The sequence below is a fragment of the Macrobrachium nipponense genome, chromosome 1, assembly GCF_015104395.2.
Source record: "Macrobrachium nipponense isolate FS-2020 chromosome 1, ASM1510439v2, whole genome shotgun sequence".
NCBI classification, from domain to species: Eukaryota; Metazoa; Arthropoda; class Malacostraca; order Decapoda; family Palaemonidae; genus Macrobrachium; species Macrobrachium nipponense.
Window position 1 is genome coordinate 116,898,591 of NC_087200.1, and position 27,500 is coordinate 116,926,090.

Here is a 27,500-nt window from a genome sequence, read left to right on the forward strand (position 1 = left end):
TAATATTCAATCAATTACCTTCATTTTGCAACAAACGGGAAGTCTCTAGCACAATATTTCTATTTATGGTGAATTTTTGAAAACGGCTTTTTTTTACGTCCGCGTGTTACGAATTCATGCATCATTTTGTTATATTTTCTCTGTGTTGCCTTGATCGTTTTACAATGTGTTATATACCAAAATGATTGTAATTCAGTGTACAATACAACGAAAAAAAATTAACTTGTTAGCTTTAACTGTTTTGCTCACAGCGCGATTTGTATACAATTATATATGAAATTTTTTTTTGCGCTGTCATATATCCCAATATTTATATTTGATAATATTTTTTTTTTCATTTCTGATAGTTGCAAACTAAACTTTAGGCAATGACAAAAAAAGGAGCCCAAAATGAAGTTGCATACTAAACTTCAGGCAATGACAAAAAAAGGAGCCCAAAATAAACTCTTAATCTTGAAAACTAAGCGTGCTGTGATTTAAAAAAAACAAAAATTTCCGCTTCGGCGCTCACTCACGAATGCCGCCAGCATAGGGGAGACGATTTTTAAAATACCACTTCGGTGTTTAAGGGTTAACAGTACTTTATCTAGTTTAGAGCTTTTAGTCTTTTAGCGATGTCTGACTATGGTAAGTCGATTGTCCATTTTTCCAGCAAAGGCTGCAATACATGGTTAACTTCAGCAAAGTATGATTCCCATTCTGTTTGTGTTAGATGTAGGGGTCAAGTTTGCACTATTGATTTAACTTGTGATGAGTATATAGTCTGGGGTGAAAAACAACGGAGGGTTTTATCTTCTTACCTTTCAAAGTCAGAAAAAGATAAGGAGTGTAAGGCTACTGCTAGGTACGAAAGGCCTTTAGCCAGCCAGGAATCTTCCTCTGAAGTGCCTGTGATTTCTGTTTTGTCCCCCAAACCCAGTCTTTCCTCTTTTCCACCTAATGCTGTTCCTGACTCCCATGCTTCCGATCCCAGCGCCATTGCCAGTCTCGACGGTAAGTTTGAACATAAGTTTGAGCTGTTAGCTAACCTTATGGCTCAGCTAGGTAAGTCAGTGCATATGCTTCTCGATAAAGAAAAAAGTAAAGTGTTAGTGGAGGAGCTGGCTGGTCTGTCCTGCCAATTCTCTTAGGCGAAGGTCCCTGACATACTCTTCCACACCTGGGAGAAGTCATACCAGAGGCCCAAGGGAGGTCGGTGGGGTCTCTGCCCATGGGCAGTTTGCCCCTCAGTTTGCACCTGTAGATGTTTCCCAGGTAGCGAAAGACAGCCATTGGAAACGCATCTTGGATAGTGGTCATCATCTTTCTTTAAGCTTGGATTATTCGAGTCTGGAAAAATGGCGCTGATGGCTATATTGACTTTTCCAGACCATTGAAAAGGTCTGCAGTGGACTCTAATAGTACCCATCAGGTACTGCTTGAGAAGGTAAAGGAGGTTAAACCTTCTTGTAGATTCTGGGATAGCCCAGAGACTTTTTCTTTGGATAATTCTGAGAAACTTCCTGAAGGAGACTTTTCCTGACCTGCATCGAGATGTAAGCGTCTGAGATCAGTGCGCGCTTCGGCGCCAGTGTCGCCTTTGGCCCTTCAAGCTGTACCAGTTACAGTTCACGAGTGGCCTAGGACACTAGGGTGTGAGTTGTCCCCTGCTGTGGCTCCCGTATGTGCTGTTCCTATTAGCCATGTCTCTGTTTCTGAGCATATTTAGACTCCAAATCCCTCCTTGATGCAGGAGCGCCCATCAGCACCTGAGACCTCGATGCATGAGCGCCCATCGGCGCCTGAGACTTCAACGCATGGACTTTCAGGGGCGTAGGAGCTCCCATTAGTGCCAGAGCTCCCTTTTCCCCCACAGCTCCTCATATTTGGTCTTCTCTTTCGGTTGGCGTGGCTGACCCTCATTTGTGGAAGAGAAAGAGATTGCTACAGAAGATTCTAAAACGCCATCACTTGTGCAGCTTTTTTGTGATTTTTCTTGGAAAGCTATCACAACTTTTTCAAGCCAGCTACTCCTGCCCCTTCAGCTACAGCTCTTCAGATGAGTAAATTTCTTTGGAGTCACGTGATCTCCCTCAGTTAGTGCTTTCTATTTTAACCAAGAGTGCTATGGGTAATGTCGAAAGTTGGCCAGTAGAAAATAGGGCACAAGGGAAAGCAGTCTTCTCTTTCCCTCCTTGGTTGAGTAAGAGAAGACATTCATATTATTTCACTGGGGAGTCTCCCTCTTTGGGTGTTTCTGCCTCTGCCCAAGGGGACTTCTCAGGACTTATTGAGTTTGCTCGGAGATCGGCTTTCATAGCGACAAAAATCAGTTTTTCTTTGGCTGAGATTAGCATTCTTAAAAAGCCTGAGTTATGGTGCTTCTTCACGGCTGAAGGATTTACTTCAGTCCAGAAATCGGGTCTTCTGTTCTCTCCGCTGGTTTGCGAATTCCTGTTTCCTCAGGATGTTGTTAGTGGGATTGCTTCTGATTTGCAGACGTCAACCCAGGATTTGCTCTCCCTATCATCCAAGCACTTCAGGGAGACTCTAACTTTTCTCCTTAAGTCTACTTCTCGTGGGGGCAAATAGAGACAGCGATCCAAGTCAGTAGGAAATGTCCGCTTTCTATTCAAAACAATTACCCCTAAGCAATGAGAACAGTCTTTCTCAAGCAGCAGTAGGTGTCAGACTCCATCATTTCTGGCAAGAATGGAGCAGAAGAGGAACAGAACAATGGGTGGTAGAGGTCCTAAGAGTGGGATACTCTATTCTATTCATTTCGTCAACTATCCACCCATAGTCAAGCAACCCATTAGTACATTGACAGCATACTCTCTTGGCTCAGAGAAGTATTACGCTCTGGCCAACAAGGTGTCTGCTCTTCTTCTAAAAGAAGCAATCGAGAGAGGAGAGGACCCACAGACCAAGGGCTTTTACAACCAATTTTTTGTGGTCCGGAAGTCTTCAGGCGGCTGGAGGCCAGTCCTGGACATGAATGCGCTGAATGTCTTGTCTTGAAGACCAAATTCAAAATTGAGACAAATCGCTTGATTCTTGCCTCCATCCACAGAGGGGACTGGGTGGTCTCCATAGACATGCAAGATGCGTACTTCCATGTTCCCATTCATCCAGACTCAAGGTAGTAATCTTTCGGTTTCGGGCCCTATGCTTCGGTCATCTACGGCTCCCTAAGAGTTCACTCGCATTCTGGCTCCTCTGATGGGGGTCAACATCGCCCTTTATCTGGACGATTGGCTTCTTCACTCTGCAACGGAACTAAGTTGCATGAGAGATCTACAAAAAACTTTGAAGTTAGCTCAGGAACTCTGTCTTCTAATCAATCAGCCAAAATCCCAACTAGTCCCGACTCAACGGATAGTGTATTTGGGAATGACTCTGGACTCTTCTTTTTCAGGCTTTTCCCTCCTGAAAGAGAGTAAAGCCATGTCCTCACACAGTAGACAAGTTCCTATCTCTCCCAAAGCGCTCTGCCAGAAATAGGATGAGCCTGCTTGGAATTTTATCCTCCATCAAACAGTTCGTTTCACTGGGTAGACTTCATATGAGGATCCTTCAGTTTTACCTTCAGTCCCAGTGGAACAGGAAAAAGTTCTCAGATGACTTTGTGTTCCTGATTTTGCTGAAAGTCAAACAATATCTGCCTTTGATGGAGATCAGAGAGAAGCTTCTGGAAGGAAAGTAGCTTTCTCCTTTGAACCCAGAGCTCAACTTGTTTGTAGACGCATCCAACATAGGTTGAGGAGCACTGCTTGGCAACAGGGAAGTCTCAAGATTGTGGAACTTGGCTTAAAAGGCTTGGCACATCAACCTGAAAGGCTGACTGCAATCAGTATAGGTTTACAAGCTTTTGCTTTAGAAGTCCAAGGTCAGATAGTGGCAGTAAACTCGGACAACACTACAGCCCTCTCATACATTGCCAAGCAAGAAGGGACCCACTCTTTCTCTGCGAGGCAGCGACAGACCTCCTTTGGGCCCACTCGAATCACACAAAGCTAGTGACAAGGTTTGTGCAGGGCAGGATGAATGTGTTAGCAGACCAACTCGGTCGCAAAAATCAGGTCATCCATGCAGAATGGGCCCTGGATCCAGCAGTCTGCCTAGAGGCCCTAGACCTTTGGAAGTTGTGGGGAAGACCGATGATCAACTTGATTGCAACCGCCAAAAATCACTGGCTTCCACTTTATTGCTCTCCAGTGCCAGATCCAGCGGCATGGGTAGTGGACGCCATGCTTCTGGACTGGTCAACACAAGGAACTTCATGCCCTTCCACCCCTAAGAATGATCAGGGAGGTGTTACAAAAGTTCCAGTCACAACGAGAATGTATCAGTGATTCTCATAATTCTGCTCTGGCCTCTCAGGTAATGGTTTCTGGACCTGGTAAGTCTGTTAGTAGATTTTCTCAGATTACTCCCCCAAAGACAAAAACTGCTCAGACAACCACATATGCCAAGGTTCCACCAAGGACTATCTACTCTGTCTCTGACAGGATTCAAACTGTCGTCCGACTCCTCAGAGCAAAGGGTTTTTTGAGAGCGGCTGCAGAGGTGATCTCGAACCAACGTCTACCAGTACAAGTGGAACATTTTCCGAGCTTGGTGCAGAAGGAATCAAGTCTCTTCTTCTCAAACGTCTGTGACAGAAATTGCCAATTTTCTTCTGTACCTAAGGACGTCTAGAGGATTTTCTTCTACAGTCAGAGGATTTAGGGCTATGCTAAGCTCTGCATTTAGGCACAGAGGATTGGATTTTTCTTCCAATCATGACTTATCGGACTTGATTAACCCTTAAACGCCGAATGGACGTATTAAACGTCGAGTCAAAATGTCTCCAGTATGCCGAATGGACATACCATACGTCGACTCAAAAAAGTTTTTTTAAAAATTCGCGGAAAAATACTTATAGGCCTACCAGCCGAAAACTTTTGAATCACGTGCCTTGGGGGATGCTGGGAGTTCAGGGATCAAGGCGTTGTTTTGTTTACAATCGTTACGCAGGCGCGCAAGCGCGAATTTCATTCTCATCGCACTAAAAAGTATCAGTGACACATCTTAAAAATTATTTCGTCACTTTGACATAATTTTTGCACCATTTTAAATTATCCGTTACATGAAGTATTACATATGAAAATGTGCGCAATTTCATTTAAAATACAACTAAAAAAACTCATGATTGTAGCTTTTATCAGTTTTGAAATATTTCCATATAAATATTGATAAGTGCCAAAATTTCAACCTTCGGTCAACTTTGACTCTACCAAAATGGTCGAAAAACGCAATTGTAAGCTAAAACGCTTATATTTTAGTAATATTCAACTATTTACCTTAATTTTGCAACAAATTGGAAGTCTCTAGCACAATATTTCGATTTATGGTGAATTTATGAAAAAACTTTTTCCTTACGTCCGCGGGGTAACTCTTCCGAAAAAAATCATACATGCGATTGTGGTAATGTTTCCACCATTTTAAAATTAGCCGTTACATAAAGTTTTATATATGGAAATGTGCACAATTTCATGCACAATACAACTAAAAACAACGCATGGTTGTAGCTTTTATCAGTTTTGAAATATTTTCATATAAAAAATGATAAGTGACAAATTTTCAACCTTCTGTCAATTTTGACTCTACTGAAATGGTCGAAAAACGCAATTGTAAGCTAAAACTCTTATATTTTAGTAATATTCAATTATTTACCTTCATTTTATAATAAATTGGAAGTCTCTAGCACAATATTTCGATTTATGGTGAATTTATGAAAAAAATAACATTTTCTTTACGTTTGCGCGGTAACTCTTCCGAAAAAATCATACGTGCGATTGTGGTAAAGTTTGCACCATTTTAAATTAGCCATTACATAAAGTTTTATATATGGAAATGTGTGCAATTTTATGTAGAATACAACGAAAAATAATTGAAGGTTGTAGCTTTTCTCATTTTCGAAATATTTGCTTATAAATCACGATAAATAGAAAAAAAACCACGTTCGGTCAACTTTGACTCTACCGAAATGGTAAAAAAACGCAATTGTAAGCTAAAACTCTTATATTTTAGTAATATTCAATCATTTACCTTCCTTTTGCAACAAATTGGAATCTCTAGCACAATATTTCGATTTATGGTGAATTTATGAAAAAAACTTTCCTTCCCTCCGCGCGCGGATTCTCCGCCATAAATCTCCGAAATGTGTACATCGCATTCTCGGAAAATTTGCTCCTTTTCATATTAGGCATTTCATAGAGTTTTATATATGAAAATCTGCGCAATTTCTTGTAGAATAAAAGGAAAAATATTTGAAGATTGTAGCTTTTCTAATTTCCAAAATAATTGCATATAAAATAAAATTTATAAAAAAATTTCGACATTTGGTCAACTTTAACTCGTCTGAAATGGTCAAAAACTGCAATTGTAAGCTAAAACTCTTACAGTATCTTAATACTCCATCATTTAACTTCATCTTGAAACAAATTCGAAGTCTCTATACATTTTATTTATTTTATTTTGGTGAAATTTAAAAAAAAAAAAATATTTTTTTACATCCGCACGTTTTTACGAATTCATGCATCATTTTGTGATAATATTTTCTCTGTGTTGCTTTTATTGTTTTACAATGTGTTATATACCAAAATGATCGCAATTTAGTGTAAATTACAATGAAAAAAAAGTAACTTGTTACCTATAACCATTTTGCGCACAGCACGATTTGAATACAATTATATATGAAATTTAATTTTTGCGCTATCATATATCGCATTATTTATATATGATAATGATAATTTTTTTCATTTCTGGTGGTTGCATACTAAACTTCAGCCAATGACAAAAAAGGAGCCAAAAATGAACTCTTAATCTTGAAAACTAAGCGCGCTGTGTTTTTTTGAAAAAAATATTTTTCCCGCTGCCGCACTCACTCCAAAACACCTCCGGCACACGGGAGACAATTTTTTTTTTACCGCTTCGGCGTTTAAGGGTTAAGTCTTTTGATACCTGCAAAGGTAAGGACACTCTGCAGGTATCATGGAATTTAGACGTAGTCGTGAAATAGCTGTTTGGTCCTCCATTTGAACCTCTAGCTTTTGCCTCACTCGGGAATTTAACTAGAAAGACACACTTCCTGATTGCTTTAGCCTTGGCTAGAAGAGCGAGTGAAATTCAAGCACTAGATAAAAGGGTTGGTTTCTCTAATGGAGATGCGTTAGTCTCATTCACTTTAGGCTTTCTCGCTAGGAACAAAACAAAACCTTGACCTCATTCTTTTACTATCAAGAACTTGTCTAGTGTAGTAGGAGTGGAGGATGAAGAGGGGACTCTCTGCCCAGTGAGAGCTCTGAAGTTTTTACATGCACAATACTTAAAACATTAGAGGACTTTCCAATAGCTTGTGGTGCTCTGTTAAAGACCCCTCACATCCTCTCTATTAGAATGCCCTTTCGTTCTTTCTTGGAGACCTCATTCAGGATGCCCATTCTCTGTTAGCAGTGGAGGCTCTAGCTGTTTTGAAGGTAAAGGCTCTTGAAATTAGAGCAGTGGCGACATCTCTGGCCTTCAGATATAATCTTTCGTTAGCTTCCATTCGCCAGTCCACTTGTTGGAAATGTAAGCCAGTCTTTGCGAATCATTATCTTAAAGAAGTAGAAACTAGTTTTAATGATTGCAGTACCTTGGGTCCGTTTGCAGTGGCTGGCATGGTAATGGGAGAAGCAGCATATGAAGCAATCCTTCCTACCTTACTCTTCACCTTGAAAACTGGTGTTGAGTCCTTTGGGAGTCTGGGGTTACTTGGTACTGGATACCCTCCAGAATCGTTGGCAGGGTGGTGCTTTTTAATATTTGGTGTAGGTAGTCTGTTGGTATTCTGGCTTTTTGTTGGTGTTAATGGCACTGCGCCCAGGGTAGGGGCAATGTCTGTGCTTTACTAGTGCTTGGGGAATTCCTCGCTGTAAGGCCCCCACTATGTAGTAGGTGACCCTGGTCTAACACCACATCTCTATTAAGTTGAGAGTAGCTGCGCCAGAGGCAGTTTTGTCTGCTATAGCTCTCGTAACAGGTAAGGAAACAACAAGCATTATGTTAATGCTGGCAAGATTTTCTATTTGCATGCTTTTATCAATTATAATTGCAATAGTTGTTCTTCCATGAATCCCACCTAACAATGTGGGAATCAGCTATGTAATTACTTGGTTAGTTACTTAAACAAAAATTATATTTTTATAATAAAATAATGTTTTGTTTATACTTACCAAGTAATTACAGAATAGGAGCCTACCCTCATCCCCTCTCATGAATGAAAAGGCATAAATAAAATTGAACTTCTTAGTCAAGTTGTTTACTTATTCCACCTGTAGTGGGTGGGGTACCGACCTACACCGAAACAAAAGAATCGCTGCCGCGATTTAAAAATTTTAGCTACCAGTACGTACTTAGAAATACTTAGCTATGTAATTACTTGGTATGTTTAAACAAAACATTTATTATAAAGATAAAATTTCTTTTCATAGATATTTTAAGAACATCTTGTTTATATAACTGTGTAAAACTATCTGTCATAATAGAAAAATTGACGTGAACAAAATGAAGTGATAAAAAACGTCATGTCGCAACCACTGACATACGTTACTAAGTAGATAGGAGACACCTATCACTAGTATAGCATTGCATAAATTTAGTTCTTATATTATCATTTAAGTATTAAGTTGAAGGTAGTTGAACAATTCAATTTGTTACATATAACAGAAAACATTGGAAACTCACAAAATGCTATCAAAAATAAAAAAATAATAATAACCTTAACAGTGTGAGCCAAGTGACCCCACAATTGTTTTTGATGTCGTGATGTGCGCGGGAGTCAAATGAAAATGTCATTTATCGATCAAAAAAACATCCCCTGCTTAGCAAGAGTCACTAATTGCACTGCATTTGTTGCAAGTTCTGGTTAGAGAGATATCAAGTAAGCTTAATATAACGAAGAGAAGGATACATAGATGAACCAAATTGTGTAGAGAACAGCAAAGTTTAGAAAATGGGCCTAAAAGTGGAACTCCTTGAAACACCACAAGAGAGCAAGACAATACAAGGTGTAACACAAGTTTATGCAACCAGGAATCATGACTAGGTCTACGCCTATGACCGGTGTCTGATAAATTACTTTAGGCTTATTTTTTTTATGGGTGTCCAGTGAATACCACGAATAGGGAGGGAAACAGATTCAATAATGCACTCATTTTGTTCTTCAAAACCTGAAAAAGACATTTTATTGGGAAATACTTTATTCACATCGGCCTAATCCCTTATTCCTCCTCCTATATGGCACCACTAATCCCCACATCCCAGGCTACTCCAACTTCTCACTACAAACTCCATCGCATGAAAGCAGCACTAAAGATAACGATTATTTTAAAATTCCCCCCTCCAACAAATGAAGCATTAAAATGCATATGTTTATAGACCATTTTATGCTCAAAATTACTTTTTCTTTCATTCCCCAAAATATTTGCATAAACTCGTGTTACACCCTCTGATTGTTGCAGCTGATTACAGCAGTAGGTTTTTATTATAAAAATATTTGAAATAGACTTAAATGAGAAAGTTGCCTTTCATATTTCCTACCCTTTCAGCTACTTATGATATGCTTATGGCAGCAGGTCTAGGCATACATGTGAAATTTATTTTAATTTATTTCTATTTAGAAGAAATGAATAACTACAAAAAGATTAACCCAAGACAGCTTTTATGAAAGTAAGCCATTCTTGATGTATTTGTCAGCTTTGACTCCCACAGCTTTCCTATGTGTCTGGATGAAACAGGGTGATGTGCAAGGAATTATATTTTAAAAAAAAAGAGAGACTAAATTAGACTAAATTTTTGACATGAGATAGCTAGGTCTGAGTAAATTATATTAAGCAATAATGGAAAGGATAAGAAAAAAGGAGAACATGGCCAATAAAAAAGAATAACGAGAATAATCAAATAAAGCAGATTAATATAGATATTGTCAATTTAAATATTAATTCACATTACATATCTGAGAGGGTATTCTGCTGAAAATGACCCAGGCTAATCTGGTGTCAAAATCAGAAGTAAAATTTAGGCCTACTAAATGTGGTTGCAAATTATTCTATTGGTCAAAGGGCAAAATTAGTTTAATCACATTTTGCTATTAAAGAATATTGACAGGCTTAATGTATCTTTAATCAGCTGTAGGTGATGAATTGATGATACCCCAGTACAGTAAAATATGTTGGGTCATGACTCGAGCAGCAGCAAAGCCAACTTCCAAATGCTGATACTATTTTGGCCACAAAGCCTTAGTTGAGAATAAAATTAAAATTCGTAGAGTCCTTGTTATATATTTTCCTTACTTTGCAAAATAATTATCTTTGGCATGTTAAATATACCCAATTCTGATTTAATTTATTTCCAGTATTACAGCTTTGAAAGGAAGTATTATTTATTGATAAGTAAATAATCTGGCACCTGCATATTGCAATATTTCTATAACAAACAGTGAATTAAGAAACTACTACATACTTAATGCAAAACACTGTGTGCTGACTGTAAATATAGTAAGATAACTATAGTATGGATATTGTGTTTATGAAATATTTCCAAAATTGTTAATTTGTTACAGTGGTATACATAGTATGATGATCAAAAAAATCTTTAAAATGCAACAGGATGTCATAGTTTGCTGTGCTTATCCACATTTGCCTACAGGTTTTTTTTTCTATATTTCTAGGCAACAGCTGTATGGTCGAAATGTGATCAGTGTTGAGGTGAAGTCTTATTTCAACCTGCTTGTCACTGAAATTTTGAATCCTTTCTACATCTTCCAAATTGCCTCTATAGTGCTGTGGTCTTTTGATAATTACATCCTGTATGCTTCATGCATATTTTTTGTGTCGTGTCTGTCTGTTGCAGTATCACTCTTTGAAACTCGGAAGGTGAGTTAGCAATGTTGTTGAGACTTAAATTATAGTGGTTGAGTTGAGTTCATTGACAGTATTTCATAACCCATAATTCCTTTACTCTGTTTTATAACTGAACCATTTTTTTTTACAAACCTACTCAACTTGCACTAGTTTTAAACTATGCATGAAGTAAAAAGTTGAAAAAATTATTGATTCACTGTGCATGCTGAGCCATATTCACATTCCATGATGTATTTCTCGGTTCACCCCATTTTACTATACCAATCTCCAACTGAGAGAGAGAGAGAGAGAGAGAGAGAGAGAGAGAGAGAGAGAGAGAGAGAGAGAGAGAGAGAGAGAGAGAGAGAGAGAAGGACACAGGTGTTAATAATTATTTTTTATAACATATGTGTTCATTATAAAGTAGCCTGAATTGCTATGTAAGAGGGAGGGCAAAGAGCTTAAGACCAAGAGGAATCTATGCCAAAATTCCATCATTGGGAAAGGAGATAAGGAGTTGGCAAGGACAGGCTCAAAAGGAGCACTTAAATGTTTAAAGGTTTGCTGTGGAAGGATCTCCTGACATTTGGAACTCCTGTGACCAGTTGGTCTGCAGGGGAAAAAAACCCAAAGACAGGCACCTATCAAACACAAGCAGTGAATTCATGTAAAAATGCCAGATGTTTGGTGAAGAAGTATGAGGAAGAGTGAGCCGACTTCTGTAACCCCATAGCCAAGGTAAGGATATGGCTAGCCTCTTAACCCTTTAACGCCGAAGGGGTATAATAAGATTAAGAGTTCATTTTTGGCTCCTTTTTTTTTGTCATTGCCTGAAGTTTAGTATGCAGCCATCAGAAATGAAAAAAAATATCATTATCATATAAATAATGCGACATATGATAGCGCAAAAACAAAATTTCATATATACGTAATTGTATTCAAAACGTGCTGTGAGCAAAACGGTTAAAGCTAATGAGTTAATTTTTGTTGTTGTATTGTACACTAAATTGCAATCATTTTGGTATATAACACATTGTAAAATGATCAAAGCAACACAGAGAAAAAAAAAAGCAGTTTTCAAAAATTCACCATAAATCTAAATATTGTTCTAGAGACTTCCAATTTATTTCAAAATGAAGATAATTGATTGAATATTACTATACTGTAAGAGTTTTAGCTTACAGTTGCAGTTTTCGACCATTTCAGACTAGTTAAATTTGACCGAATGTCGAATTTTTTTATATATTTTTTATATGCAAATATTTCGAAAATGAGAAAAGCTACAACCTTCAATTATTTTTGTTGTATTCTACATGAAATTGTGCACATTTTCATATTTAAAACTCTATGAAACGTCTAATATGAAATGGAGCGAATATTACGAGAATGCGACGTACGCATTTCGGAGATTTGCGGGGAGAAGCCGCACGCATAGGGAAGGAAAGTTTTTTTTTAAATTCACCATAAATCTAAATATTTTGCAAGAGACTTCCAATTTGTTTCAAAATGAAGATAAATGACTGAATATTACTAGACTGTAAGAGTTTTAGCTTACAATTGCGTTTTTCGACCATTTCAGTAGAGTCAAAGTTGACCGAACGTGGTTTTTTTCTATTTATCATGATTTATATGCAAATATTTGAAAAATGAGAAAAGGTACAACCTTCAATTATTTTTTTGTTGGATTCTACATAAAATTACGCACATTTTTATATATAAAACTTCATGTAACGGTTAATTTAAAATGATGCAAACATTACGACAATCAGACGAAAAAATGTCTGATTTTTTTCGGAAGAGTTACCTCGCGGACGTAAGGAAAAATTTTTTTTTTTTTTTCATAAATTCACCATAAATCAAAATATTGTGCTTGAGACTTCCAATTTGTTGCAAAATGAAGGTAAATGATTGAATATTACTAGAATATAAGAGTTTCAGCTTACAATTGCGTTTTTTGACCATTTCGTTAGAGTCAAAGTTGATCGAAGGTTGAAATTTTGGCACATCGTTATTTGTATGAAAATATTTCAAAACTTATAAAAGCTACAACCATGCATTGTTTTTAGTTGTATTGGGCATGAAATTGTGCACATTTCCATATATAAAACTTTATGTAACGGCTAATTTAAAATGGTGCAAACACTACAACAATTGCACGTATGATTTTTTCGGAAGAGTTACCGCGCGGACGTAAGGAAAAAGTTTTTTTCATAAATTCACCATAAATCGAAATATTGTGCTAGAGACTTCCAATGTGTTGCAAAATGAAGGTAAATAATTGAATATTGCTAAAATATAAGAGTTTTAGCTTACAATTGCGTTTTTCGACCATTTCGGTAGAGTCAAAGTTGACCGAAGGTTGTAATTTTGGCACTTATCGTTATTTATATGAAAATATTTCAAAACTGATAAAAGCTACAATCATGAGTATTTTTTGTTGTATTCTACATGAAATTGCGCACATTTTCATATATAATACTCCATGTAACGGCTAATTTAAAATGGTGCAAAAATTATGTCCAAGTGACGAAATAATTTCTGAGATGTGTCACTGATACTTCTTAGTGCGATAAGAAAGAAATTCGTGCTTGCACGCCTGGGTAACGATTGTAAACAAAACAACGCCTTGATCCGTGAGCTCCCAGCATCCCCCAAAGGCGCGTGTTTCAAAAGTTTTTGCCTGGTAGGCCTATAAGTATTTTTCCGCGAATTTTTTAATAAACTTTTCTATGTCGACATAAAATACGTCCATTCGGCACCCGACAGACAATTTATCTCGACATAAAATACGTCCAACCGACGTTAAAGGGCTAGGCTGTAACAGAGCAAGAAAATAGTAATGAAACTGAAGTTACCCAAGTGAGGAAAATCTGGAAATCAAAAGTGGCAAGCAGAATACAGTTTGGATGGGATGGGAAGCGCTTAAAAGTTCTGGGTAGGGAAACTAGCAGAACTCACTGTTCCAGGCAGATTACATCAGCATTTAGTTCTCATCAGCTTATAATGAAATAAAAATTGCTGAAAAGAAACCAGCCACTGCCTATCGGAACCACTACTCACTGACACGCTTGCAGCGAGGACATGTTTATCACTGAAAGCAGCACAACCAAAACCACTGTTCAGTGAAACAAGTTGGAGGCAAGACTTACAAAATATAAACCTGGAGAAAAAGGCAAGGGAAGGTGCTAAGTAAAATGAAGAGCATCCATTAGTACATCTATAATAGGAAGTTGACTGAGCATGCATGATGGAAATTTTCTTTTTGGGACAATTTTATTGTCAGTAGGTTTGTGATAACAAAAGACAGAGAATAATTGGTGTGTAAAATATTGTTTGTTAGATATTCATATACTGCTTATATGACTGTTTTTGTCATTTAAAAATCCTGCTTTCAACTGCAGTACTTAAACTCTTCTGAAATACATATACTAAATTATAAGATTTATTTATGTTTGTTGACCTTAGATTTCAAGTGTTTGATATTTTATTCTCCGATCCTTACAGCAAAGCCAATCATTACATGATATGATAGAGGCTTCCAACACAAGTGAAGTCATTGTTTTAAGAATGACCAGTGAGAAAACTACAGGTATGTAGGTGTTTTATTTTTTCTTGAAATGTTTTTTTTTATCAGCAAGTGTAGATGTTATTGCAGAATTATATTTTGATTAACTTAGAATGCATTGTTAAACTTTTTTAGTGTTGTAATCCCATAGATTTACCGGCATTGCTCATTTGGAATGTACACTTGGTAATAGTCTGTGAGGGAAACTAAAATTAACATGGACAAATGTGAATAATATCCAGAGCTTTTAAAATTAAACAGTCTTCTTTAGATCTACATCATCCTGAAATGGCATGAGCCATTTTTTACCAGAATTCTAGGAACGTTAAAATTTTTCCAGATGAGCTAGGGAGGTGAAATAAAAATTCAGATGGGTTTTTCTCAATGTTTAAAAGCATGCCTTGGGTTCATTCTTCCTAACCCAACACTGATATTTATTTTTACTAATGTAGTATTCCAGATGAATTGAGTATATGTAATATATAGTGTCTGTTCCTCAAAGTTAGTAAGTGATGATAGCAGCAGTTTAAAGGATTTTCATTCTTGTCATGCTTTCTTCTGTTGCCAAATTGATTTTAAGCCCATTAATAAGTACTTTAAATCTTTGAATCTTGAAACTTGCTGCCTAATAGCCATGGGTAAACTGCATGTTCTCTGCAGCCCCATCAGTCTTAAGTTGCCACATTTCCATGTAGAAATCAATATTTGCACCAACCTGTTGAATCATGAATGAAAACGGCACTAGTGCTTATGGCCAGACCACCATATGCTTATGTGTAAATTGTGGCAATACTGAGCATTGTCTATGCCTAAAAGATCCCAGTTGTTCATTGCGGAGGTAAACACCCATCCTCCTCTAATAAATATGTTGTGTTCATTATGGAACATGAAACTCAAGCTTTATAAGTACAAGAACTGGTAAGCTTTGCTGAAGCAAGACCGTCTAAGTGTTGTTGCTAGTCAGAGCCAACTAAAGAAATCTTGGCAGCCGGAGAAGCAAACTAACTTATTCCATAATATCCAGAATGATAGGTTAACAAAAACAATAAAACATTTAGCAATGAATCACATGTGGAAGAACCAACTTCTGAGTTGCAGGTTCCTAATAGTATAGTGATGCATGGAGATACTCTCCATTACCTGATATTGGTGGTAACAAGCTGAAAATGAGGAAAACTCTCACAACATAGAATCTATTTCAGTGGAAGCATCTGCTGATGCTTTAACCTGGTTGGAGGTTAAACCCGATATATCTGGTGTTCTGTCTTTAGCCAGTAACCACAGCAATAAATGGAACCATTACTCCAGGGGTTGCTGGGTGGAATGCTATGCCACATCAAAACCTGAAAGGGCTCCATCAAAAGAGCCAAGTGGCAGCAGAAAGAAAGTAAAAGCCACAGGTAGGGAATCCTGGAGGGAAGGTTAGCTGACATGACACATTCAGAGAAAGGTTTACTGGCTGCCTTGCCTAATCTAAGAAGCAAACCTCAAAGAATTTTGAAAAAAAAAATCATATGTAGGGCTCATAAAATAAATAGAGATTATATGAACAATTTAATTCTGTTTAATGCTGAAGTAGGCAGTCAAGTTGATGGCTGATATTTGTTAGGAATAAAGTCCCTCAATTCTAGTTAGCCTGAATACATTCCTATTAGCAGTGGCTATCCAAATAGTTCTGTGTATAGTTTACACTTCATGTTTCTTATATCTTTTTCCAAATGAGTATGGTGCTTTTTAAGATGTGGTGGATTGGTTCATCAGCTCTGTAAGCCATTTCTTTTGGTGGGGCACTTTACAGCAAGTACCCTATATTAGGTGACATTTTAGCATACCCAAAAACAATTTAATAGCATCTTTTGTGGAAAATAAAGACTTTTATTACTGAGCACTGGAGAAAATATTCATTTCACTAACAGACCAAAACCATGTTAGGCATAGAGTGATCTGTGACCACTTCTGACTATCTGATTGACTTGAATTGGGGTACAGTAATACCCCAAACTTACGCGATTCGGTTTGAGCGAGTGCACAATAGTGGAAACTTTTCATCGGAACTTTAACTAATTATCACACACAAGTTCTTCACAATACACAGTGGGCCAGGAGGTGGACAAAAACCCCCCAAAAAATATTGTTTAATTTTATCAAAATTATATTAAAAACGTAAATTAGAATAGTTTTTTAGAAAGGGAACCGTATATTATATTATTATTTAAGGAGTAGGGATTAGACTGGCGCTATGGTTTTTAGACGCAATCGGCTAAGTACATTCTCACCCAGTATGCTAGTGGTTAGACTACATCAGAAGTGTGTGCATGTAGCATTTGTGATATGTCTGTGTTTCATTAGTTTATAAGAAAGTTTCAACAAGTTTACTACTTGTTATTTCTGTGACTAAACATTTCAAATATAATGCATAACATGCAATTAATCCATGTTATACGTATAGATATTGTTACGAAGTGCCAAGTATCTGGTTACCATTTATCAATTATTACCTCACAAAAGCCAGACACCTGAACCCTCATAACACGTTTAAACGACTGAATACTCTAAAGGCAACAGTGATCCCTTAACACTTACCAGTATTGCAGAAAATCAGACTAAGTTCATCAAAACAGGCGTGAGGTAATCTTGTAAGTAATTAAATTAATCAAAGGGCATCACTCTTTCAACAACTTTAAAACTCTAAGTATTTCCCTGATTTCAGAAGTCCAAGTACTTCCCTGGTTCTAAGTTACTTCAATTAAATTGAAAGAAAGCAAATCAATTACCACTCTATGTTTCTACCTAACATGAATATAATCATAATTAAATATATTTATACTGGTGTAAGATAAAGAAAACACTTATAAAAATTTTAAATACAAAAATTTATTATTAAATTCAAAATTTATAAGTGAAATTCACAATATCAGGGAAAATTACTGTTACTTGAAAACAAAGTAAAGTTTAATTAATTCTTGAATCAAAATTAAGTAAAATTAAATCAAAAATTAATTTATCACCAAAATTCAAGAAAATTAATTCAATCAAAATTCAAAAGTGTTAGGCAATAATTGAAAATTTGAAATTAATTCACAAGTGCTAAACAACAATAAAACTTGAAAAGAATTCTAAGTAAATGCAAATCAATTCACAAGTGTTAAATTTAATTAAACGTGCAATGATAAAGCAATGAAAATAACTAAGTCAATTAAATGGTGAACGTAAATGAAAATATAAAACAAAAAGACACACTTCAATAAGAAAATGAATAAGTGCACAAACAATGGAACAGACACAAACACAAAAAATATCAGCAATGTGTAAAAGTGTAAATCTTTTTCATTCAAAACACTGTAACTAACAGTTTTTACCAAACCTTCGTAACAGACAACAGTTCCTATCAATTATTAGTTAAACACAATTCTTATCCGTTATTAGTTAAACACACTCCCTATCCATTATTAGTTGCAACTAATAAAAATATAACACACTTTACCTTTTTTGGTATACCAACTTCTTTCTTTCTCTTGTATATTACACTTTCACAAAAAAAACAGGCGCCGTTACGAAATGTTTGTTCAGATTCCACAAAAGAAATTAAATAAACTAAATAAATTCTAAGAAATATCAAATATAGAATTCTCACAAGTTAAGAGTGACCAAATTTACGTTACGTTAATAAAATCTCGATGTCGAGTGAGAGAGAGAGAGAGCGAGAGAGAGAGAGGGAGATCTAACTGCCTCGAGGTCTTAAGATCGAATGAATACTCTTCGTTAGAAATTGGGTTAGGCAGATGACAAATACGTTCTGGGTACGAAAGCTTCCAGAAAGTTCTGAAATCTGACACAATCTTACACACATAATGTGCAACATCCACGTGGGACTTGACAAAGATATACACGTACCATACTAGTCTGCTCAACAGATACGTACCCGATTGAAACGGAGGGTAAACGATAATTATGATTGACATGTTTTTGATGACAACGAGCTCGCTATCAAACGCGCTGACAGAGCAGGGAAGCAAATGGATCTCGCAGACTCTAATTTTAAAGTGCTGACATAAAAGTTAAACATTTGCAGCTTTGAAAAGACAAGGATCTCTCTCTTTACGTTATATATATATTCTTTTACAAGACGTTAATGCGAAATCTGAACACACATTTTAAAACATCCTATTCTAAGCTATCTAGGAATCTGAAAAAATGTTGCACAATCTACATGACATTTCAAAGAGGGGAAAACATGCATTTTGAAAGTAGCAATATATAATAATATATACAAAAGTACAGTAGTACCTCGAGATACAAAATTAATCCGTTCCGAGGCGCCCTTCGTATCATGAGGTTTTCGTATCTTGGACCATATTTTACATGTAAAATGGCTAATCCGTTCCAAGCCCTCCAAAAACACCCCAGTAAATTTCATAATAAAGCTAAATTGACCTATAAACAATGAAATACTACAACAATTTGGACCATTCAATACCTAACTTAATAACGAAATGCAAATTAACCTGTAAATAAAGTGTATTAGTGTACATGGTATACAAGAAATACTGTAGGTAAAATGTGGAAGCTTACCTTTCGAGTGAGGCTATCTCCGAAAGTGGTAGCAGAGGAGAAGGAGGACAAACGGCAGATACGTATGTACGTACATACACTTAACTTTACGGAAACACATAAAAAAAATGTAAGGAAAACATACATAAACTAAAATTTACGAAACACATTAACCCTTAAACGCCGAAGTGGTAAAATAAAAATTGCCTCCCGTGTGCCGGAGGTGTTTCGGAGTGAGCGCGGAAGCGGAAAAAATATTTTTGTCAAAAAATCACATAGCGCTTAGTTTTCAAGATTAAGAGTTCATTTGTGAGCGGCTCCTTTTTTTTGTCATTGGCTGAAGTTTAGTATGCAACCATCAGAAATGAAAAAAATTATCATTATCATATATAAATAATGCGATATATGATAGCGCAAAAACGAAATTTCATATATAATTGTATTCAAATCGCGCTGTGCACAAAACGGTTAAAGGTGACAAGTTACTTTTTTTCGTTGTAATGTACACCACATTGCGATCATTTTGGTATATAACACATTGTAAAACGATAAAAGCAACACAGAGAAAATATTATCACAAAATAATGCATGAATTCGTAACGCGCAGACATAAACAAATATTTTTTTAAAAAATTCACCATAAATCTAAATATTCTCCTAGAGACTCCCAATTTCTTTCAAAATTAAGAAAAATGATTGAATATTACTATACTGTAAGAGTATTAGCTTACAATTGCAGTTTTCGACCATATCTGACGAGTTAAAGTTGACCGAATGTCGAATTTTTATATATTATATTTTTTATATGCAATTATTTCAGAAATTAGAAATGCTACAACCTTCAAATATTTTTCCTTTTATTCTACATGAAATTGCGCATATTTTCATATATAAAACTCTATGAAATACCTAATATGAAACGGAGCAAATGTTCCGAGAATGGGACGTACGCATTTCAGAGATTTGTGGCGGAGAATCCGCGCGCGGAGGGAAGGAAAGTTTTTTTTTTCAAATTCACCATAAATCTAAATATTGTGCTAGAGACTTCCAATTTGTTTCAAGATGAAGATAAATGACTGAATATTACTAGACTGTAAGAGTTTTAGCTTACAGTTGCGTTTTTTGACCATTTCGGTAGTCAAAGTTGACCAAACGTGGTTTTTTTTCTATTTATTGTGATTTATATGCAAATATTTCAAAAATGAGAAAAGCTACAACCTTCAATTATTTATTGTTGTATTCTACATGAAATTGCGCACATTTTCATATATAAAACTTTATGTAACAGCTAATTTAAAATGGTGCAAATATTACCACAATCGCACATATGATTTTTTCGGAAGAGTTACCGCGCGGACGTAAAGAAAATGTTATTTTTTTCATAAATTCACCGTAAATCGAAATATTGTGCTAGAGACTTACAATTTGTTGCAAAATGAAGGTAAAAGATTGAATATTACTAGAATATAAGCGTTTTAGCTTACAATTGCGTTTTTCGACCATTTCGGTAGAGTCAAAGTTGACAAAGGTTGAAAATTTGTCACATCATTTTTTATATGAAAATATTTAAATATTGATAAAAGCTACAACCATGCATTGTTTTTAGTTGTATTGTGCATTAAATTGCGCACATTTCCATATATAAAACTTTATGTAACGGCTAATTTTAAAATGGTGCAAACATTACCACAATCGCATGTATGATTTTTTTCGGAAGAGTTACCGCGCGGACATAAGGAAAAAGTTTTTTCATAAATTCACCATAAATTGAAATATTGTGCTAGAGACTTCCAATTAGTTGCAAATTAAGGTAAATGATTGAATATTACTAAAATATAAGAGTTTTAGCTTACAATTGCGTTTTTCGACCATTTCGGTAGAGTCAAAGTTGACAGAAGGTTGAAATTTTGGCACTTATTGTTATTTATATGAAAATATCTTAAAACTGATAAAAGCTACAATCATGGGTATTTTTTTGTTGTATTCTACATAAAAATGTGCACATTTTCATATATAATACTCCATGTAACAGCTAATTTAAAATGGTACAAAAATTATGTCAAAGTGACAAAATAATTTCCGAGATGTGTCACAGGTACAGGCGGCCCTCGGTTAGCGGCAGGGGTTCCGTTCCTGGCCACCGACGCCAAGCGATTTTCAACGCTGAGCGATTTTAAAGCCTACGGGCGCCGCACACCTTCTTTCGAAACTCTAGACCAGTCAAAGGCGCCGTAATACAACGGCGCAATAAGTAAAATCATGTTTATGCAGTATAGTACTATAGAATTTACTGTACAGTACATGTGGGTGTCTAGAGTATGTAAAGATATAATAAAGTTTATACAGTGTGCAGGTAGCTGTAGTGTTCAGGTTACGATCATTAGTCTTACGATAGTCCAATTTTATGAGAGATCAAATTACAATGGCCTAACTTTATCCATCTTCTAGTTACATAAGTTCAATAACAGCAAAAGAGAATGATGAAAGTATGGTTTTAACGTTATACTCGTTGCGTGAACGTGTACAGCCATGAACAACCGAACGAGAAACGACTTTTTTTTTTTTCTTCTAAGTACAACCGAACTGGATAACATCTGTTTGGCTTGTATTTCGATCATTGTACTACAGTGCAACATTACCGTATTTGTTATAAATGGCGTTATGTATAGAATAGAAGTGAGATATCTTAATGTAATAACTTTATTCGCTATAGATCAGAGATCAATATAGATTAAAGATCAATCGGGAAATATACCGTTAAATTTAAACCTAGTTATAACTGAAGCTGAGAATACTGTTCAAGCTGCTAATGACTATTATCGTACATCGGCAACAAGGATAAAACTGCAGTAAACGTCTGCCATCAGACACAACTGTAGATAAAATTGGGATAAAATCATTTTAATCAAAACTACTGTGCTTGAAAGAACACATTTTACTGTTGGTTTCACGCCGATATAAGATAAATAACGTAAAGTTCGTATTACGATGATATGATGATATAAAGGATTACGTATTGCGAACAGAATCACGTATTTTTTTACGCAATAAACATGCCGCCAACGTAATCTGTTAACGAAAAAAATAGTAGTTCACATTCACAACGAGACATATTCAATAAATATTTCCACCTAAAAACACGCTGTTTAAGGAAAAATAACTTTGTCTCATATAAGTCAAGTATCTACATATTCGTTTATGCTAACTAGAAGCAAGAGCATTCGCTCAGAATTGTGTTATGGTGAAACAGACTCGTATTCATCAGCTGATTTCAAACCACAACATTGGCCGCTCCGCGGAATACGGGCTTAAGTTTGCCGTAGTATTTTAAAATACAATAATATGAGAATACATACAATATTCTTGGATACAGTGAAATAATGTATAACATTTTAAAGGATTTATGGAAAAGATGCATAATTGATAAAATAACACAATGCATTTTTCAGAACTGGCGGACAAGAACGAACATGAAAAACCATCCCCTGACAACGTGGAGCGTAGTTACAAAGGCTGCCTAATTTGTATCTTATTTCTGTACAAAAATTAAAATACCTTTACGCAATATATTTTCATACACATTTTAAACATAAAAGCATAAACATTTGAAAAATCGACACATCAATCACTAAATTTGCGCACTTTTTTTTTTTTTTTTTTTTTTTTTTTTTTTTTTTTTTTTTTTTTTTTTTTTTTTTTTCTACTATATTTTCGGAAGAGCGGCAACGGCGGCATACAAGAACGAACTTGAAAAAAACATCGTAGTCGATAACTTGAAGGGGAGTTTCAAAAGCTGCCTTTTTATCATATTTCTGCACAGAAATAAAAATACCCTATTCGTAATACCATTTTCATACACAATTTTAAACATAAAAGCATAAACATTTATAAAATCGACACATCGATCGCTAATTTGCACTTTTTTTAAATCGATATTTTCGGAAGAGCGGCAGCAGGCGGCTTACAAGAAAGAACGTGAAAAAACATCGTATTTGATACGTGAAGGGCAAGTTTTTTCAAAAGCTGCCTTTGTATCATATTTCTGTACAGAAATAAAATGCCTTTCACGTAATACATTTTCATACACATTTTAAACAAAAGCATGAACATTTATGAATCGACACATCCATAGCTAAATTTGCACTTAGGTAACTCGATATTTTCGGCATAGAACAGCGTCAGAGGCATATATTTTACCCTAATACCTACGTAATAACTCTCCATAAAATTTTTAAATATAATTTGCATAACCTTTATGGTCTGAACGGCATTTCTACATATGTATGAACTAGTTAGACAACGGCGCCTGCAGCGCTGTTAACTGAAATTTGCGCCGTAAAGATACCTTTAAAATGCCTTATTTTTTTAATGAATATTTTTGACGACCGCCGTAAAACCGATTCGCCGTTGAGTTAAAAAGAGTTGCTAGTTTAAGAACTGAGGGAGAAGTTGTCTGTGGCTGCAACCAGGGAAGCGAGACTGCTTTCAGGAAGCAGTCATTCCAGCCTACCAACCAAAATGGACTACATATTTGGACAGCAGACATCATTTCAGGGTGGCCACCTTTCAGCCAGGTTCATTTTGCCTGCCCTTCCACCCATCAGTAAGAAAGTCCTGGAAGAGGTAGTGGTTGATGAGGTCATTAGTGCACTTTCCATGACCAGCTTCAATCTAAGGTTCCCAACAATGATCTCCCAGCCACCAAACTCAAGAGCTGCAGACAGAAATACAGCCTTAGGACAACCTCAAAGTCTACATCTTACCATTTAGCACGACAAGGTCTGGGTTTCCAAGAATCTATTGTTGACCTGGGTAGCTGCAATGCGAATTACTAATCTCATAATGCTTCTAACAGATTTTCTTGGTTGCTTTCCTTGTGGGAAAAGCTCCTGTGCCAACTGATAGCTACAGATTACATAACAATCTCATTATATTAAACCTTTTATCCTTGGAGGAATCTGGAAGTGTCTAACTCAGAGGCTGTCAAGGGTGTCTCCAAGCCATGCAGAAAGCTACCCTTACCCTTTATCAGGCAAACTGGAATTTAACCTGCAGTTGATGTAGTGAAGGAACTTTGATTTGATCAATGTTGCTGCTATATAGGCAGTCCCTGGTTATCAGAGGACTCAGTTAATGGCAATTCGGTTTTATGACGCTTGTCTAGTGCCATAAAATCAGCACGATTTATGGCGCCATAACATGCCGAGTTTTGATTATCAGCGCCATAAGGCACCGATAATAGAGTTATGGTGTCATAACATACCTAACTGAGGTGCCATTAACCAGATAATGGTGCCATAAATCACTAAATTTCAGTTAATAGCGGTTTTCCCTTATCAGCACCCCGCCAAGAAAGGAACCCTGCCGATAACCAGGGACTGCCTGTACCTGTAAATTTTCACCTAAAATCATTTTCCAACCCAGAACATTTTCAATGCAAGGCAGTGTGGCATTATCAACTGACTCACAGAAGTCAGAAAAGAAGTTGGAACCTAAGTACGTACACATATAGTGTGTTGACTATTACCAGTTTTTAGTCTCATTCATAGAAGTTTATAAGTTTGTACTTTTAAAGAATCTTCAAGGATTTATTTTAGATTCATCAGTGCCACTGTGGTGATGTGGTGATGTTAGCTTTGTGCCTTTGAGGAGTTACCCATACAGTTTCTGGAGGAAGGTTTTGCATACCAAGGAATGAAGCAAGTAGATTTATCCTTTGAGGCTGAAATTTTCCTGTTCTGTCACTGAAGTAACATGCCTTGAACCAAGAGGACCATTTTTGCTGTGTTAGAATATGTCGTGTATCTTCGAAGAACCAAAGGTTTTCTTGTCCAAAGGGGCACCTGGGATTTTAAAAGGAAAAGCAACACTAGTCATTATACTTTACCATGAGATTAGCCACTTGATTTTTCAACTTTTTATATATAATTTTATACCAATGCATTTTTATTGCTGGCTTGTAGAGGTGCTATACAAAGTTTGTGACCCCATAGTTGCTCAGGTTTTGATGCAAAGGTGGAGAGACACTTAGTTTTGGGGTATTTTGATAGCAGTGGAACAAGGGGTCCTTGCTTTAGGCAAGATTCCCAACTCTGTAACCTTCATTATTTATCCATAGTTTCATTTATCCTTTTGTGACATAATCAGTCCTAAAGTCTGTTAATTTTTGCACCACGCTGAAGGGATAAGTACTTTCCTTTTTTACTGTAATTGTTCCAAGGTATATCCTATGGTAGTGCTCCTTTGTAACTGTAATTGCCCCAAGGAATACGCTCTGGCAGCACAAGGCTCAACATGCAGCATTCTTTGGCAAGTTTGAAGTGGAAGCTGGATATTGTAAAAACAAATTTTGTAAGAGCTACTTTTTCATGTTACGGTGTCTGTTGCAAGAGGCAACTCCTTTTATATCTTTGCTTCACCAGCAAAACCAAGATAAGTCATTCTTACAGAATAAACTAACATGAATTGTTTTGAGGTGTAACTCTACAGAGCATCTTTATTAATGGAGTTGGGTTGAAAATTAGGAATATAACCAGTAACCAGAATTTGAAAGATAAATTCTGATGCATACAATCAATTCAAAGGAGTTTTCAAGTAGACTATACAGGTACCAGTCAGTCACGCTCGGGTGGTCAGCAGCTCAGTCCTTACTGCATGAATTGCTTTTCTAACTTATTATAAGTATTGGCTACCTGAGACCTGGGATTAGCTCACTCACAAAATGAGATGAACTAAGGTGCCTGATTTCATTTGCTCAAATGGGCAAGTTAGAAGTACATGTAATGGATTTGTTTAAAAAGATGTTTCTATGTTATTGTATATTCTTTGTTTTCCTTCCAGTGGAAGCACAGACGAGCACTGTAGATTTGGTCCCTGGGGATGTTGTTGTTATTCCTCCAAATGGCTGCATCATGGCCTGTGATGCTGTTTTGATATCTGGCAACGCCATCGTTAATGAAAGCATGCTTACAGGTGAATTACATTTGTTTCATATATGAAGTGTGAATTTAGTTTGTCTGTTTTATCTTAATTCTCTATTCAGTAGAATTATATTCAGTATCACAAAAAAAGGAAATTCAGCATGTTTCACCACAAACCAATTACCATAAATAAGCTATTTTTGCTCTTGTGTAATCCTCCAAGCACTCTGCAATAGAAGATTACTAATAGTTCCTCCTTGCTGAGTATGCATCAGGGTTCAGTGTCTTTAATGACAGACCAAGTTACTCTGTATAGTGTTTGATTTTGTATATGCAGTTCACCATCTCACACACAAATTTGAGTTGTCATGCTTTTTTTGTTATTAGAGTAATAATTTTTTATCCATTACAGGCAGCCCCCCAGTTACCGTTGTTATCGGGTAGGGTTTATCTTACCATTGTCTAGTTATCGGTAGCTAAGCCTAAGTGCTGAGACCGCCTCATAAAATGCAAACATAATGAATATGTATCTTTTTCCTTGGCTCTTTCAACGAAGTTTAGCCTTTTACTTTTGTTGTATCCAATAATACTGTATGTATACTTTATTAAAAGTAATGGCTACTTCAGCAGCATTACACTTGTAGAGATTCTACTATCGTACGATGGCTGAAATGCAAGCAAAATGTTGTTATCAGATTTGGTTCGACAATTGTAGCAAATCAAATTTTCGTTCAGGTGTTTATGGGTATAGCGTTGCAGCAATGATTATAATGTTACTAAAGATACTTTTATCATTCTCTTTTGCTTTTTAAAATTATGTAACTGGAAGATAAGAGAAAGAGATGGAGAAAACAAAGTATTTTTGAAAAGATGACATTTTTTCCTCTCTCATTCTAGCCTATTACTGCATTAATCTATGAGGTTATATTATTAATATCATTTCAAAGTCATCTTAAACATTTTACCATTAAAAATATATACCTACAGCAATTAACAGAGAGAGAGAGAGAGACCAGTGAATGGCAACATCATATACCTGACCATCAAGAGTGGAATTATGAATTAGTTCTGAGAGAGAGAGAGAGAGAGAGAGAGAGAGAGAGAGAGAGAGAGAGAGAGAGAGAGAGATAGAGAGAGAGAGAGAGAATGACTCCTAGACTCCGACTCCTTCCTCCCCTACACCAATTCGTATATCAAACTGTCATTTACTCCCCCACCCAACTTCCTCCAAGTGGATAAAAAGACTGGGAATTGCTATTTTTAATTAATCTTATTAATATTTGAAAATTAGTTATAAGGTAAATCATTTATTTACACTACAAAACAAATAAACATACGTAAGAGAGAGAGAGAGAGAGAGATATGTTATTGTTACTGTTTAAGGGGGCCGGCCGGCTAATGCCGTTTTTTAACGAGAGGACTTCGACATTCATACCACTTAATAAGGTGACTTGGGACATCTCCAAACTGCATATGATTTTCGCCTCTGACCTTCGGTTTTGTGACGCCAGGGCAATTTATCCCGAAAATAACCATTTTTCAAATTCTATCTCCTCC

General features: G+C 36.2%; 1 protein-coding gene across 1 annotated transcript in view; it reads left to right on the forward strand.

Moving 5' to 3' along the window:
• The window catches only part of LOC135219574 (polyamine-transporting ATPase 13A3-like), a 445,505-nt gene that overhangs the window by 100,300 nt on the left and 317,705 nt on the right, over positions 1–27,500 (forward strand). The window contains exons 7-9 of the mRNA XM_064256451.1: positions 10,736–10,940; positions 14,412–14,496; positions 25,864–25,995. Of these exons, the coding sequence (XP_064112521.1) occupies positions 10,736–10,940; positions 14,412–14,496; positions 25,864–25,995 (422 nt within the window). The remainder of the gene's footprint in view (positions 1–10,735; positions 10,941–14,411; positions 14,497–25,863; positions 25,996–27,500) is intronic.